Source organism: Rhinatrema bivittatum, chromosome 4 (genome assembly GCF_901001135.1).
Source record: "Rhinatrema bivittatum chromosome 4, aRhiBiv1.1, whole genome shotgun sequence".
NCBI lineage: Eukaryota > Metazoa > Chordata > Amphibia > Gymnophiona > Rhinatrematidae > Rhinatrema > Rhinatrema bivittatum.
This window is the reverse complement of record NC_042618.1, coordinates 361789859-361802844: the sequence shown is the minus strand read 5'-3', so window position 1 is coordinate 361802844 and position 12986 is coordinate 361789859. Positions and strand designations below refer to the sequence as shown.

At 40.7% G+C, this 12986-nt stretch overlaps 1 protein-coding gene across 1 annotated transcript in view; it reads right to left on the bottom strand.

Moving 5' to 3' along the window:
- The window catches only part of SLC6A1 (solute carrier family 6 member 1), a 219190-nt gene that overhangs the window by 17983 nt on the left and 188221 nt on the right, over positions 1-12986 (bottom strand). Inside the window, exons 11-12 of the mRNA XM_029600770.1 lie at positions 12574-12705; positions 10504-10606 (exon numbers count right to left, since the gene is read on the bottom strand). Of these exons, the coding sequence (XP_029456630.1) occupies positions 10504-10606; positions 12574-12705 (235 nt within the window). The remainder of the gene's footprint in view (positions 1-10503; positions 10607-12573; positions 12706-12986) is intronic.

Genomic DNA, 12986 nt, shown 5'->3' with positions numbered 1-12986 from the left:
GGGTCCACAATGCAATTACTCCCATTAGTATCAGATATTCTCCTAGAGAGTTAAGCTTCGAGTCCAGTTTACTAAAAAATGCATGGTCATATTGCTTGGGGGCTTAAACTAAAAGTAGTATGATTTACTCATTGAATAATTCTAACAGTATAATGTAGCTGCCATTTTTGTAACTGATCTTCTTTTCCAATTTGAAAGACACTGATTTGTGCAGCAAAATAGCTACCCTCCTACTTTTGGAAGAACCATGTGCAAAAAAAAAAATCTGAGACACCCATCTTTTTTGGCTTAAGATTCTCCTCTCTAGACAGATGCCATTTTTCTCTCATACCAAAGACTTAGCTTTGCCAGATATTGAAGTTGGAAATGGATGTTTTGCTTGCTTAATTTAGAGCAGCAGGTTTGAACTCTCTTCTCTTTGAGGCTACTGTGGCCAAAAAATCTTGAAATATTAATTCTTTATGATTTTCAAAGCAATATCTTTTTGTTTTCAGAATTCTGTGAGTACCTTTGTTTCTGCGCATAGCTTTAAAACCATGCCAGATCCACATTAAGTTTTGTATTAGAGGACGATTTGGGCCTACTCTGTGGGCACACTATCTGCAGATTATCTGCCAACTCCTCTTCCTGCAGCGCCTGTGGCAGTAATTTTTCTTACGCAACCGGTAACTGCTTATCATTTATATTATCTATATCTAGGATTCCAATGAATCACAAATTTTTCTGATGGGATCTATTTTCTAAATCATCGGTCTTAGCCTCATTTCCTGCCACCTTCTTTTCAAAGGCCAATATTTTCCTTTCCAACATCAGTGATGAGTTTTTCACAACAGATATTCTAGTTTCTGCTTTGTCCAGCCTCTTATCCACCTCTATCATCACACCTTTTAATTCTGTGATATTTGTATTTATAGGGGTAGATTTTAAAAGGTACGCCTGTGCGTCCATGTGCGCACGCTATCTGGTGCGCACACATGGAAGCCAAATTTTATAACATGCGCGCACACTTTCCCTTCCCTCTAATCTATCCTTCCCACCCCTTCCCCTAACCTTCCCACCCCCTAGCCCTATTCTAACCCCCTGACCTTTATTGTACCTCTTGCGCCTGCCTCTAGGCAGGTGCAAGTTGCACGTGCCAGCAGCCTCTTTCCTTACCCCGGACCGCTCCGCCCCCTCTCAGCCCCTTTTTCGAAGCCCCGGGACTTAGACGCATCCTGGGCTTTACGCGTGTCGCCGGGCTTTAAAAAATAGGCCCGGCCGCGTAACTCCCCCTACACACGTAAATCCTATGGATTTATGCCCATAGGGCTTTGAAAATCTGGCCCATAATTTACTCTCAAGGGCAGCTACCACCACGCAGTAAAAGGTAGATTTTAAAAGCCTTGCACGTGTAAAACCAGCCACATATGCCTGAAAGTGGGCCGCATGGGAGCTATGCAAATTTTAAACAGCCGGGAAAGGCGTACGTACATTGAGGTATGCATGCTCAGAAAAAGTAGGTGGAAAAGGGGCACATCATGGCTTTTCCAGAGGCAGGGTCAGTACTCATGTACATAACTCCAAATTTTCCTCATGCCATTTTGCTATAATTGCAGGATTCCAGTGAACATTGAGAGAGAGAGAGAGAGAGAGAGAGAGAAAGAGAGAAAACATCTTTATAGGGCTCACTCTGAAAGTTTATATATTCTATATATAAACCATTGAAAGGGGGCCCTTTGATTCATAGGGATCCATTGTAAAATTTACACCGTTAAAGAATTTTTTACCTTATAAGTGATAACTCTAAAAAGAGGAGTTGATTTGTACACTGTAGTCTCTGCTAGTTGCATTGTACAAATCAACTCCTTTTCATCACTTATAAGGTCTAAAATTCTTTAATGATGTAAATTTTACAATGGATACCTCTGAAAGTGTCTGAAACACCACCCCCCTAACTCCAGCCCACTTCCCGAAAACTTACCCTGAATCAAAGTGCCCCCTTACAATGGTCCATATATATATATTAGGGATGTGCAGAGCAAAAGTTTATGTTCATAAGTCCATAAGTCGAAAGGGGGTCCCATTTGCGGTCAATATGGACATATGGAGAATTCCATAAGTTGAGTCTATGTCCATACGTGCAAATAAAAATTTAAACCCCTCACCCTCCTTAATCCCCCCCCCCCCAAGACTTACCAAAACTCCCTGGTGGTACAGCAGGGAGTCAGGACGCCATTTCTGAACTCCTTTGCGAGGAGCATGTGACGTCGGCGTCACGTGATTCCCCGCGCGATCGCTCCGGGACCCTCGTTGCACCCAAAAGGAACTTTTGGGTGCAACGCGCGGGGAATCACGTGACACCGCGTCACTCCGACGTGACGCCGACGTCACGTGCTCCTCGCAAAGGAGTTCAGAAATGGCGTCCTGACTCCCTGCTGTACCACCAGGGAGTTTTAGTAAGTCTTGGGGGGGGGATTAAGAAGGGTGAGGGGTTTAAATTTTTATTTAGGATCAACAATCGCGATTTCCAACTTATTCAACATAGCTATGTTGAATAAGTTGGAAATCCGATCGTTTTCGCCTCATCACTTTTTTAAGTTAAAAAAAAAAAAAAGTTGCGTTTTACATTTAAGTTCAAAACGAATGCACACCCCTAATATATATATATTTATTTATTTATTTTTCTATTTATTTATTTATGTATGTATGTATTTTTATATATCGCGGCACGTTCGGAACATCACCTCGGTTTACAAGTAACAAAAAAGCAGCAACAGGCTTTACAAGCAACATACAAGGGAAAATAATATAGCAACAGGCATTACACAGTGAACACAAGTAGTACTAGGAACTGATTAACCTACGGAAATATGTACAAAAAAGGAAATGGCGGTAATAACAAGGTTTTACCAGCATATAACGGTGTGGAGATAAAGGCATAGTCATAAGGGGTGCGAAAGGATTGGTTGTCAGAGAAAGGGGGAAATTAATGGTAAACAGAGGGGGAAGTTATTAAACTTTTGGGAGGAATATTGGGGGCTTAACAAGGGAAGAGGGGAATAGCGGTATATGCAGATGCAGGAAGGAGAGAGGTAGATCTATGGGGAAGGGGGGATGCAAACATAGAGGAGGCGGGAGAGTTGGTTACAAGGTTCAGGTGAATGCTTGTTTAAAAAGCCATGTCTTGAGATTCTGTTTGAATTTTCTTGGACATGGTTCCTGGTGGAGGCAGAGGCATGTTGTTCCAGAGAGAAGGTCCTGCGAGGGAGAGGGCACGTTCTCTGGTGGTCACCAGTTTAGTGAGCTTGGGTGAGGGAGTGTGCAGCGTTGTGAGGTATTGCTTTCTGGTTGGTCTGTCAGTGGTGCGGAAACAGAGGTGCTCATTGAACCAATGCATGTCTTGGTTGTGGAGGGATTTGTGAATGATGGTCAGTGATTTGAATATTATACGAGATGAGATAGGCAGCCAATATGTATAGACTATCTGACTGAGCCCTATAAAGATGCTCTCTCTCTCTCTCACACACTCTCTCTCATCTTGTGCATACAGCTGCACACATGAAGGGTATTTTATAACCTACATGCGTAGGTTATAAAATAGTATACATTTTTGTGCGCAGTGAGATATGTGCATTTATGAGCGCATGCACGGCCCTTTTTTACAATCTACCCTTAAGTATAGAGATAATGTCTTTGTCCATTTGCTGGTGAACACAACAACTCCTGCCTGTCAGCCATCTTGCCATCAGATGCTTTCAGTTTCTCTTTATCTTTTTCCTGGAGTCTGGAGTTCATCTCCAAGTTGTTTGTAAAGTCAAAACTGTCCATAAATCAACCCAATTCTCTGTAGCTTCAATTCTTTCAGAAGATTATAAAATCAGCATACTTTAAAGGCTTAAATGGGGGGTGGCTCCAAGTAAGCTCTGTTTCCCTGTCTCAAGGCATCATGTGTCCCCCCCTTGTCATATTATACGTATTCATTTACAACAAAGGCACATCCCTATAATTAATCTAACTTTAGGAACCTAAAACTTAGGCTCTTAAATTGCCTACGCCTTGTATATTCCTGTAAATAGTCCGTTGCAGTTTTTATTTATTGCTTTAATTCCTCCACCTCCTGCTCTTTGTATACTCCTCCTTGTTCGCCCTCCCTGTTCATTGTAATTTCTACCTTTAAAGTTACATTGTAAACCGGTATGATGTATGCATACTAATACCGGTATATAAAAGTTTTTAAATAAATAAAATAAATGAGAGTGATTTTCAAAGGGACTTCAGAGTTTAAAACACTATCTTAAATTGAAAAATGCCTTTTTACAAAATTGCCCGCCCAATAAGCAGGTAAACTTATGCACATATGTCATGTTCATGTGCAAGTTTAACTAGACTGAGTGGAGGTGTTCCAAGGAGTGGAGTTAGGCCGAGATTTGGACTTGTGCACATACTTTTGGATTTTAAAAAGTATGCACATAAGTTTTCATAGAAAATTTGTACAGATTTTTTTTAAATTTATGAATTTTATTAAAACAAAGCAAATACATACTTTGCATAAGAAACAGTAAGGACAATAATCAAAAAGAAGGAAAGAAAAATCAAGATAAAAAATTACACTTCTTCTTTAAATGTCCTTACATTGAATCAAATAAGAAAACAATTTGAGGGAGATGGAAAGAAATATAGGGAGTGAAAGGCAACATAAAAAAAAAAAAGAAATGCATTAGCAAAAGGCAAAAAAAAAAGAGTCTATAATTAAATACAATTCAAGATTATTAAGACAACAGTGGAACTGGAGAAGATGTTACAATTCTCCTTGCATCTAAGAAAGATTTGAGCTGTTCAGGGAAAAAAGAAAACAAAAAATCAGATTGGATTTTAACAAAACATTTGCATGGGTATCTTAAGGTGAATGTGGCTCCCAATTCTAAAATATCTTTCCGCAAGGCCATAAATCCCATTCTCCTTTCCTGGGTAACTCTAGAGATGTCAGGACATTTTTTTACATTCTGGCCATAAAAAGGAAGATTCACATTTTTAAAGTAAGAAGACATCCCAAAACTAATGTCAGATTCTGATACAAAAGAAAAGAGAGTTGTTCTTTCAACAATTTCTGGGCCTGAGGTCTCAAGGAATTCAGACAAATTAGCCAAGTCCGAGGGAAGATGAGTCACTTGACCAGAAGAACGAGCTGAGGTTAGCAAGAAGGAAATCTTATTCATTGAAGGAAACTTTTCAGACCTCAGTGAAATATCTTCTCAAAGTAACCACTGGCACTTCCCCAATAACTTTAGGAAAATTTAAACCTACGTGAGGAATTTTCAAGAGATTCCAGTCTTCGTGAAAGCAGAGCTCTGTCTTGAATCAAGGAAGTTTGAATTGCTTGAACCTTGGTCACTTCTTGATATAACCCAAGTAATCTTTTTGCCATGATCCTGAAGCAAAAAAATCATGAATAGAAACCTGAAGATCCACTTTTCAAGAACAGAGTATTTTGGTAACAGTCACAGCTCCCGCATGGTGTATAAAGTGTCCACCGCAGGCTTCACCAATCTGACTGGCAACTCACCCAGTTCAGCTGTAGCAGATGAATCAGTCACACAGACCAACCCAAGAACAACACCAACTTGAGAGTCCTGTGATAGAAAGTTCAACTCTCCTTCAGCAACACTAGAACCGGGGATACAAAGAGCCGGGTAAACCACTTCAAGCAGAGGCACGACTATCTCCTCTGCCCCCACCGGCATCACAGAAGTGGTGATGTCATCAACACATGCTGATGTCACGTCATAGGGAGAGCCAGGTCTCTGCAGTGGTGGAAAATCTTGTTCACGGTGGCTGAGGGAAACCTCGTCCCTTAGCTGGTCCACTGCTCCCTTGATGGGACCAACAATGAGGACAACAAACCTGGATAGAGTAGACTCAAAAGACATGAAAGACCTGATGGTCAGCTGACTGGGCAAACATACGGGCTCAGCAGGGAAAACCCTTCCTCTTAGGTGGCATTTGCAAATGAGGAAACAGAAACCATCAGGAGAGTGTAGGTCAGCATCCTCTGTTTAGCCTCTCGTGGCCACCTTGTTCTGCCCCTGTACAGATGTTTTAACAGGTATAACTTGTGTAGGTAAATTTGGTGGGTAAGTTTTCAAAACAGAGTTATACGCATTCAATCAACTTTGAAAATTGCAACTTAAATGCATTATTTGTCAATTTTCTTATACAGGCTGTTTAAAAATGACCTCCCATTTGCCTACATTTAAGCCCCTAAATTATGTTCTCAATGCTGAAAATCAGTTCTAAGATCCTAACTTTCCTTCCCCATGCTAGCTTCGCTCCTATAGCCAGCAACTTTAGGATCCTAAATTTAGGAGCCTAGATGCTGACTTTCAAAGGGTTTAGAAGCCTAACGTTCTTTTGAAAAATTTCTGGGGCTGAGGCCCTAAGTTTAGGATCCTATATTTAAGACACTAAAAAGTAGGTGGTCATGGAGCCAGAATTAGGATGGGGAAAAAAGTTTGGTGCAGAACACTGATATTCAGCACTAGTCACCTAACTTACGGGTTTTAAACTAGACAAATTAATAACAATCCTAAATTTATACTTTTAACTTCCTATTTTCAGCTGAAAACATAGCACCTAACCCCTAGATTAATCATTCTGCTATATTTATAGCAGATTAAGCAGAATGATGTTTCATGCCAAAAAAAAGGGCAATAGTGGGTAGCCGGCCGCATCACACACTATCGCCCCCATAGCGCCATGGGAAAAGATGTAGTTATTTCCTGTGGTGCTGCTGGCGATAATGTGAAAAACATTATCACCCACAGCGCTGCTGGGAGATAATTTCGCCCAAACCCCACCCACACTCTTCCCCTTCCCCTAATTTTAATAATACCGCCGCAATATTGGCACATCGCACAATAAAGAATGACTCTATAAGTTTGGCTACTAAATTTAGTGGGACAGATATTTAAAAGTTAGCCATTTTTCTAAACTATCCAGATATACATAGGTGGCTATCTTAGATGTGATATTTAGCGGCACATCTAAGCCGCTTAATATACACATATATTTTCGACCTTAGCCGCATACGTTATAATTGGCTGTTAGACCTGCTCTATGGAAAGTATAACTTAGACTGTTAGCGTATGCAGCTAAGACTGAATATTACTACACACACACACACACACACACACACACACACACACAATTTATTTGGCTAAAAAGCCATTTGAGTGACCTATGCAGCTATGAAGCGCCACTGAACATAAGCTCATATTCAGTGGCCCTTCTTAGCCATATAAAGTTACACTTATGCAGCTAACTAGCGCTGAGTGTGCTTTGAATATTGACCTCAGGATCTAGAATTTTTTTGAAGACTGGGCTCCAGGTAAAACTGGGCTCTTAAATTTAGGGACACATCCCTAGTAAAATTTTCAAAAGGGCCAATCTAAGTGGCGCCTAACTCCCAAAGTTAGGCACATAAACCCTTTCAAAATTGACCTCTAGGTTCCTAAATCGGCTCCTTAAAAAATTGACTAGGACCAATTGCCTAGATTTAAGGATCTTTTTTTACTAAGCTTCTAAGTTTACATGCCTACAAAGGGGATGGCATAGGGGGGGAGTTAGGGCAAGAAAAACAGTTGGAGGTAATTTTCAAAAGGAGTTACATGCATAAATGTAACTATTATTGTAGCAATTTTCAAAAGTCTAATTGCACTTACGTGAGTAAATCCTATGGACAATTTAATGGCATATATTATAGAAATTTTCAAAAGCCCACTTACTTGAATAAAGTGCATTTGCTTGAATAAAACCCAGTTTTACTCGAGTAAATGCTTTTTGAAATCAGGCCCTATGGGCCTAACATTGATTTTCAGTGCTAGTCACCTAATTTAAATGTTCCAGGAGATGGAGTCTGGGCAGAGTTGGAACTTACATGCTTAAATTTTGATTTTAAAATGTATGCTCAAAGTAACTGTATAAGTTACACATTCTGAAAATAACTTTACGTGAGTTAATCTATGCGCCTAATGGGCCAATTACCCACGCATTTTCAAAGAGAACCTATGCACATAAAGTTACTTTGAAAATTCTGGCTGAAGTTTATCTGTACAAGTTACACACAGATTTTAGTACTACCCATACAGTTATAAAATTACCCTCACTTCGTATAAAGATCACACATGATTGGAAAGCAAATATAAATAGGGATGTGAATCGGGCTTTGGACGATTGAAAATATCATACGATATTTTCAAAATCGTCAGAAATCGAGGGCTCCCCCAAAACAATAGGAAAACCCCACAAAATTGCTCGTGGGGGGTCTCTTATCATTTTGGGGGAGGCCGGGAAAAACGGCACACAAAAATAACCCCTAAACCCACCCCGACCCTTTAAAACTAATCCCTTAGCTTCCCCACCCTCCCGACCCCCCCCAAAAACTTTTTACAGGTACCTGGTGGTCCAGTGGGGGTCCCGGGAGCGATCTCCTGCTCCCGGGCCGTCGGCTGCCACTAATCAAAATGGCGCCGATGGCCCTTTGCCCTTACATGTGACAGGGTATCCATGCCATTGGCCGGCCCCTGTCACATGGAGGGAGCACTGGATGGCCGGCGCCATCTTTAAAAATGGCACGGGCCATCCAGTGCTCCTACCATGTGACAGGGGCCGGCCAATGGCATGGATACCCTGTTACATGGTAAGGGCAAAGGCCATCGGCACCATTTTTATTAGTGGCAGCCGACGGCACGAGAGCGGGAGATCGCTCCCGGGACCCCCACTGGACCACCAGGTACCTGTATAACATTTTTTGGGGGGTCAGGAGGGTGGGGGAAGCTAAGGGATTAGTTTTAAAGGGTCTGGGTGGGTTTTTTGTTTATCGGCTCGGGCGCAGCCGATAAACAAAACCGCATTCGGGCCGGACGAAAAAAAAAACCACGATGTGAATCGGAACCAGAATCAGAACCGATTCCAGTTCCGATTCACATCTCTAGTTATAAACAATGAAGACCATATTCAAAAGGTCTGGGAAATTTGGGGAGATACCCAGACAAATCTGTAGTTTCAATATTTTTCCCTGCTCTCTGTTTCAAGTTCTGTGTGAGTAACTCATTACATTCACAAAATTTAACAGGATAAAAAAGGAATGGTGTGGGGCATTCCAGGGACAAGCCTTCATTTTAGCCGGTTAGTGCTGATATTCAAGCTATCCAGCCACGGGGCTGTCCTAAAGTTGTCCAGATAACTTTATCCAGGTAACTTTGAAGTTAGCTGGGTTTATTCAGTGGAAATTGCATCCAGTTATGTTCTGCTGAATACTCAAGTAAAGTTATGCAGATAACTTTGCCTAGATAAAGTTTCCGCTCCCTGGCTTACTCAGTATGGACATTACTATCTATATAGCAAACCAGAGGCACCGTAGCAATTTGTTAGTTTCCTTATAACCACATAATGCAATTCCTTTAAGCATAATATTGCATGAGAAATTATAACTAAAAATACAATTTACAAATATACCAATAAGACAACAAAGACAGAGTTCTAAGTAGTATAGGGGATACTGCAACATTTTATTTTAATGTGTTTTTGAGTGAGATCTCAGCTTAGGAGCAACCACAGTGCTACTGCTCTCTAGTCTAGTTAAGGCTTAGCCTCGAGCTTTCACAACAAAACTGTCTAGAATCAGAATCATGCCCTTTTTTGAATGTGTGGGTCTCATCATCAATCCTCATCTGAGATTCAGGATATACACAAAAAATATGCATGAAATCTATTTGCATGGTTTAAGAGCCAGTTTCGATTTGCATAGTTTGGGACACCCTAAAAACCAGATCTGTTTGAGGGCCATGAGGACCAAAGTTGACTTAACTGCTCACAGGGACAGTAACTTTCAAACAGGTGTGTGGGCGCACATATATGTGTGTGGGTCAGGCACGACCAGATATACGGCAATTTTAAAACATGCGTATACTGTATGTGCACCTAATTTTAAACTAGTACATGCCCAGCAGCATAAGGCGACTTACGGATGCACAAGTGAGGGTAATTTATAACAAACGTGCATCCAGTCGATGACAGTTTCACCAGTTCGGTCACCATGCACTGCCCACGCCCGGCTACTTTTTTGTCCGATGGGAGATATTCGCACACTGGCACTTGTTCGTGCACCTGGCCACCTTATAAAATCAGGTGGATATGCACAAGTGCTAGATGTGCACTCATCTCCCGTTTAGGTGCATATCCAGCTTTTAAAATTCACCTTTAATTGTGTGAAATTATTTTTTCATTCAAAACAATTGCTCTTCTATTCCCTGTTCAACATGAATGACATGATGTCCAATGGTAAAGGGGACTGGAGGAGGATAATGATGGCAAAATGAAGAAACTTTTATACTATGTTGATGAAGAGATAGACTGACAATAATTACATGGTCGGGACTGCTGAAGAGATATTTTTCTTGCATAAAAATAATGCTTTGAAAAAAAATCACAAGAGATATAAAATGGTCAGTGCAATATAATACCTACCATAGCACCAGGATATGGAGATGCACTCAAAGAATACAAGAAACAAGAGACACATTCCACTGGCAGAATAATAGTCAAAAAGCTTAAACACATAAATGCCACCCTGTAAATATAAAAAAAAAAAATGTAACTGTTAGTAAGTAAATACCATCTTATAACATAGTAATTAAGTCATACTTTTTTAAAGAAATTGTAGTTATCCCTTTGATGCCTAGCCATTACACATTAAAGTGCCTTTTATCTCAAACACTTAAACTACAGGACTAAAAATGTTAACCAGTGTGTTAGGCAAGAGCACCTGAGAATATAATGACAAATTTATCAGTCTTTAGAAACACTGGGATCCGTATTCAAAGGCATTTAGCTGGATAACTTGTGAATTATCCAGCTAAATGCCAATGTTTAAATATTTTGGGTACTTATCCAGCTAAATTATAGATGGATAACTCATTATCTATGTAAAATTTAGCCAGATAATATAGGGGTGTTCTGGGGACATTTTAGGGTGGAGTTAAGTTAGCCAGATACATAATTCAGCTAACTTCAATATTTAGAGTTGGCCAGACAACTTATTCAACTAACTCTGGTTGTGCCATAGAGAATTCCTAAAGTTAGCTGGATAAAGTCATCTGGCTATCTAAGGGGGTCATTTTTCAAATCGCGATGGGCCATTATCGCAGGCGTTAGAGCGTTATCACACAAAATAGTGCCCTAACACATGCGATAACAACCGCATTGCGATGTTAAAATGTAAATGAGGGAAAGGGGAGGAGTTTGGGCGGAGTTTAGTAAAATGAGGGGCCAGTAGCACTGCGGGTGATGTTTCACACATTATCGCCAGCAGTAGCGCCGGAAACACCTACATCTTTTCTACTGGTGCTTCGGGGGCGAAAGTGTTCAGTGCGGCTGCAACTGCGGCATGCAATACTGCACCGCCATGATGCGGGCGGCTGCACGCTTTCGCCCCCCCCCCCCCACCCCTTTTTTTGGCTGTGAGTGATCATTTCGCTATAATTAGCAAAATGATAAATCTCAATATCCAGCCAAAGTTTTTCAGTTAAGTTTATTCTGTTAACTTTGCAAGCCAGCCAGTGGCTGAATATTGCTCTCTCAGTTTTGTACTTCTGAAAAAATATACAAAGGGTGGAGGCAGTCCAAAGAAAGGCTACCAGTATAGTTCAGGTTCTACACCAAACGTTCTATGAGATAAAACTTGGGGGGCAGGGGGCTATGCAATAAAGTTTAGTGTGCAGAGTAAAGTCATTTTGTGTGAACTAAAAATAGCATGCTATCCAATACGGCCTTAACATGCACATTAAGAGGGTCCTCAAACATGTTATCATGTACATGCTAAAATTACGTGTGTACATGAATGTAAATAAGTGAGTATCATTTGCAAATTATGCTTTAAGGAGAAAGAAGAATTCTCTTGATCAGAATAGTTGTAAGAAAGTGCTTTATGACATTTTACTAATCCTTTTAAGGGTATTTTTCAAAGCTATTTACATACAGAAATCCAGGTTTTATGCATAGAAATGGCTGTACTAAAACAGCCCAGGGCTCAGTGCTTGCAAAAGTATGTGTAGAACCCAGTTATGTGTGTACATTTACGTGTATGTCAGAGAGGCATTCCTGAGTCATAGTTGGAACTTGTGTGCATACTTTTTAGGTTAAAATGTGTGTGCATAAGTTAACACATGCAAGTTACGCCCTCCAAGTGGTTAGAGCAGCAGGCTACAACCCAGGGAAACCAGGGTTCAAATTCCACTGTTGCTCCTTGTGCCCTTAGGCAAGTCACTTTACCCTCCATTGCCTTAGGTACAAAATGAGGCTATAAACCCTGTGGGGCTAGGGAAATACCTCTAGTACCTGAATATAATCTGCTTCGGTGTGCCAAAAAACAGAATATAAAAATCTAAATAAATATACAGAGAGGCTATGGGCATGATGTACTAATGACATTTTCCAATTTTGTGTCTATGGGAAAAGTACATAGGCCCCTTAGTCGAAACCATAATATGGTTACCACTCCATCCTATATAATACAATGGAACATAATGTAATTATTACCTGAGTAATATTGGACAGTCCCACCAGATAAGAAATAACGCACACAATAGCAATGAAGATTTCCCTCCGTGTGCGTAATAACTTTGGGAATTCATCCACCAATGCAGTTATGAATCCTTCCACAGTACAAAACTGCAGGAATATAAAAGCGTTGTACAGAATGTAAGAAATGTCAGAAACATCAACAAACAACATATTGGGCCTTATGTACTAAGCATGTTTCCTACTGACACAAGTGAGAGGATTGTTTACTACATAGTCCCCATCAGAACTCTCTTCAAGGAACATCATGCCCTGGGAATGAGTTGCCACTGGCACTCTCCCCCTCTCCATCACACTTACTCTCCCTGACTGGCTGCATGGCTTCTATGGCTGCCTTCACACTGGGGCTGACTGAGCAGCTATTAGCTAAT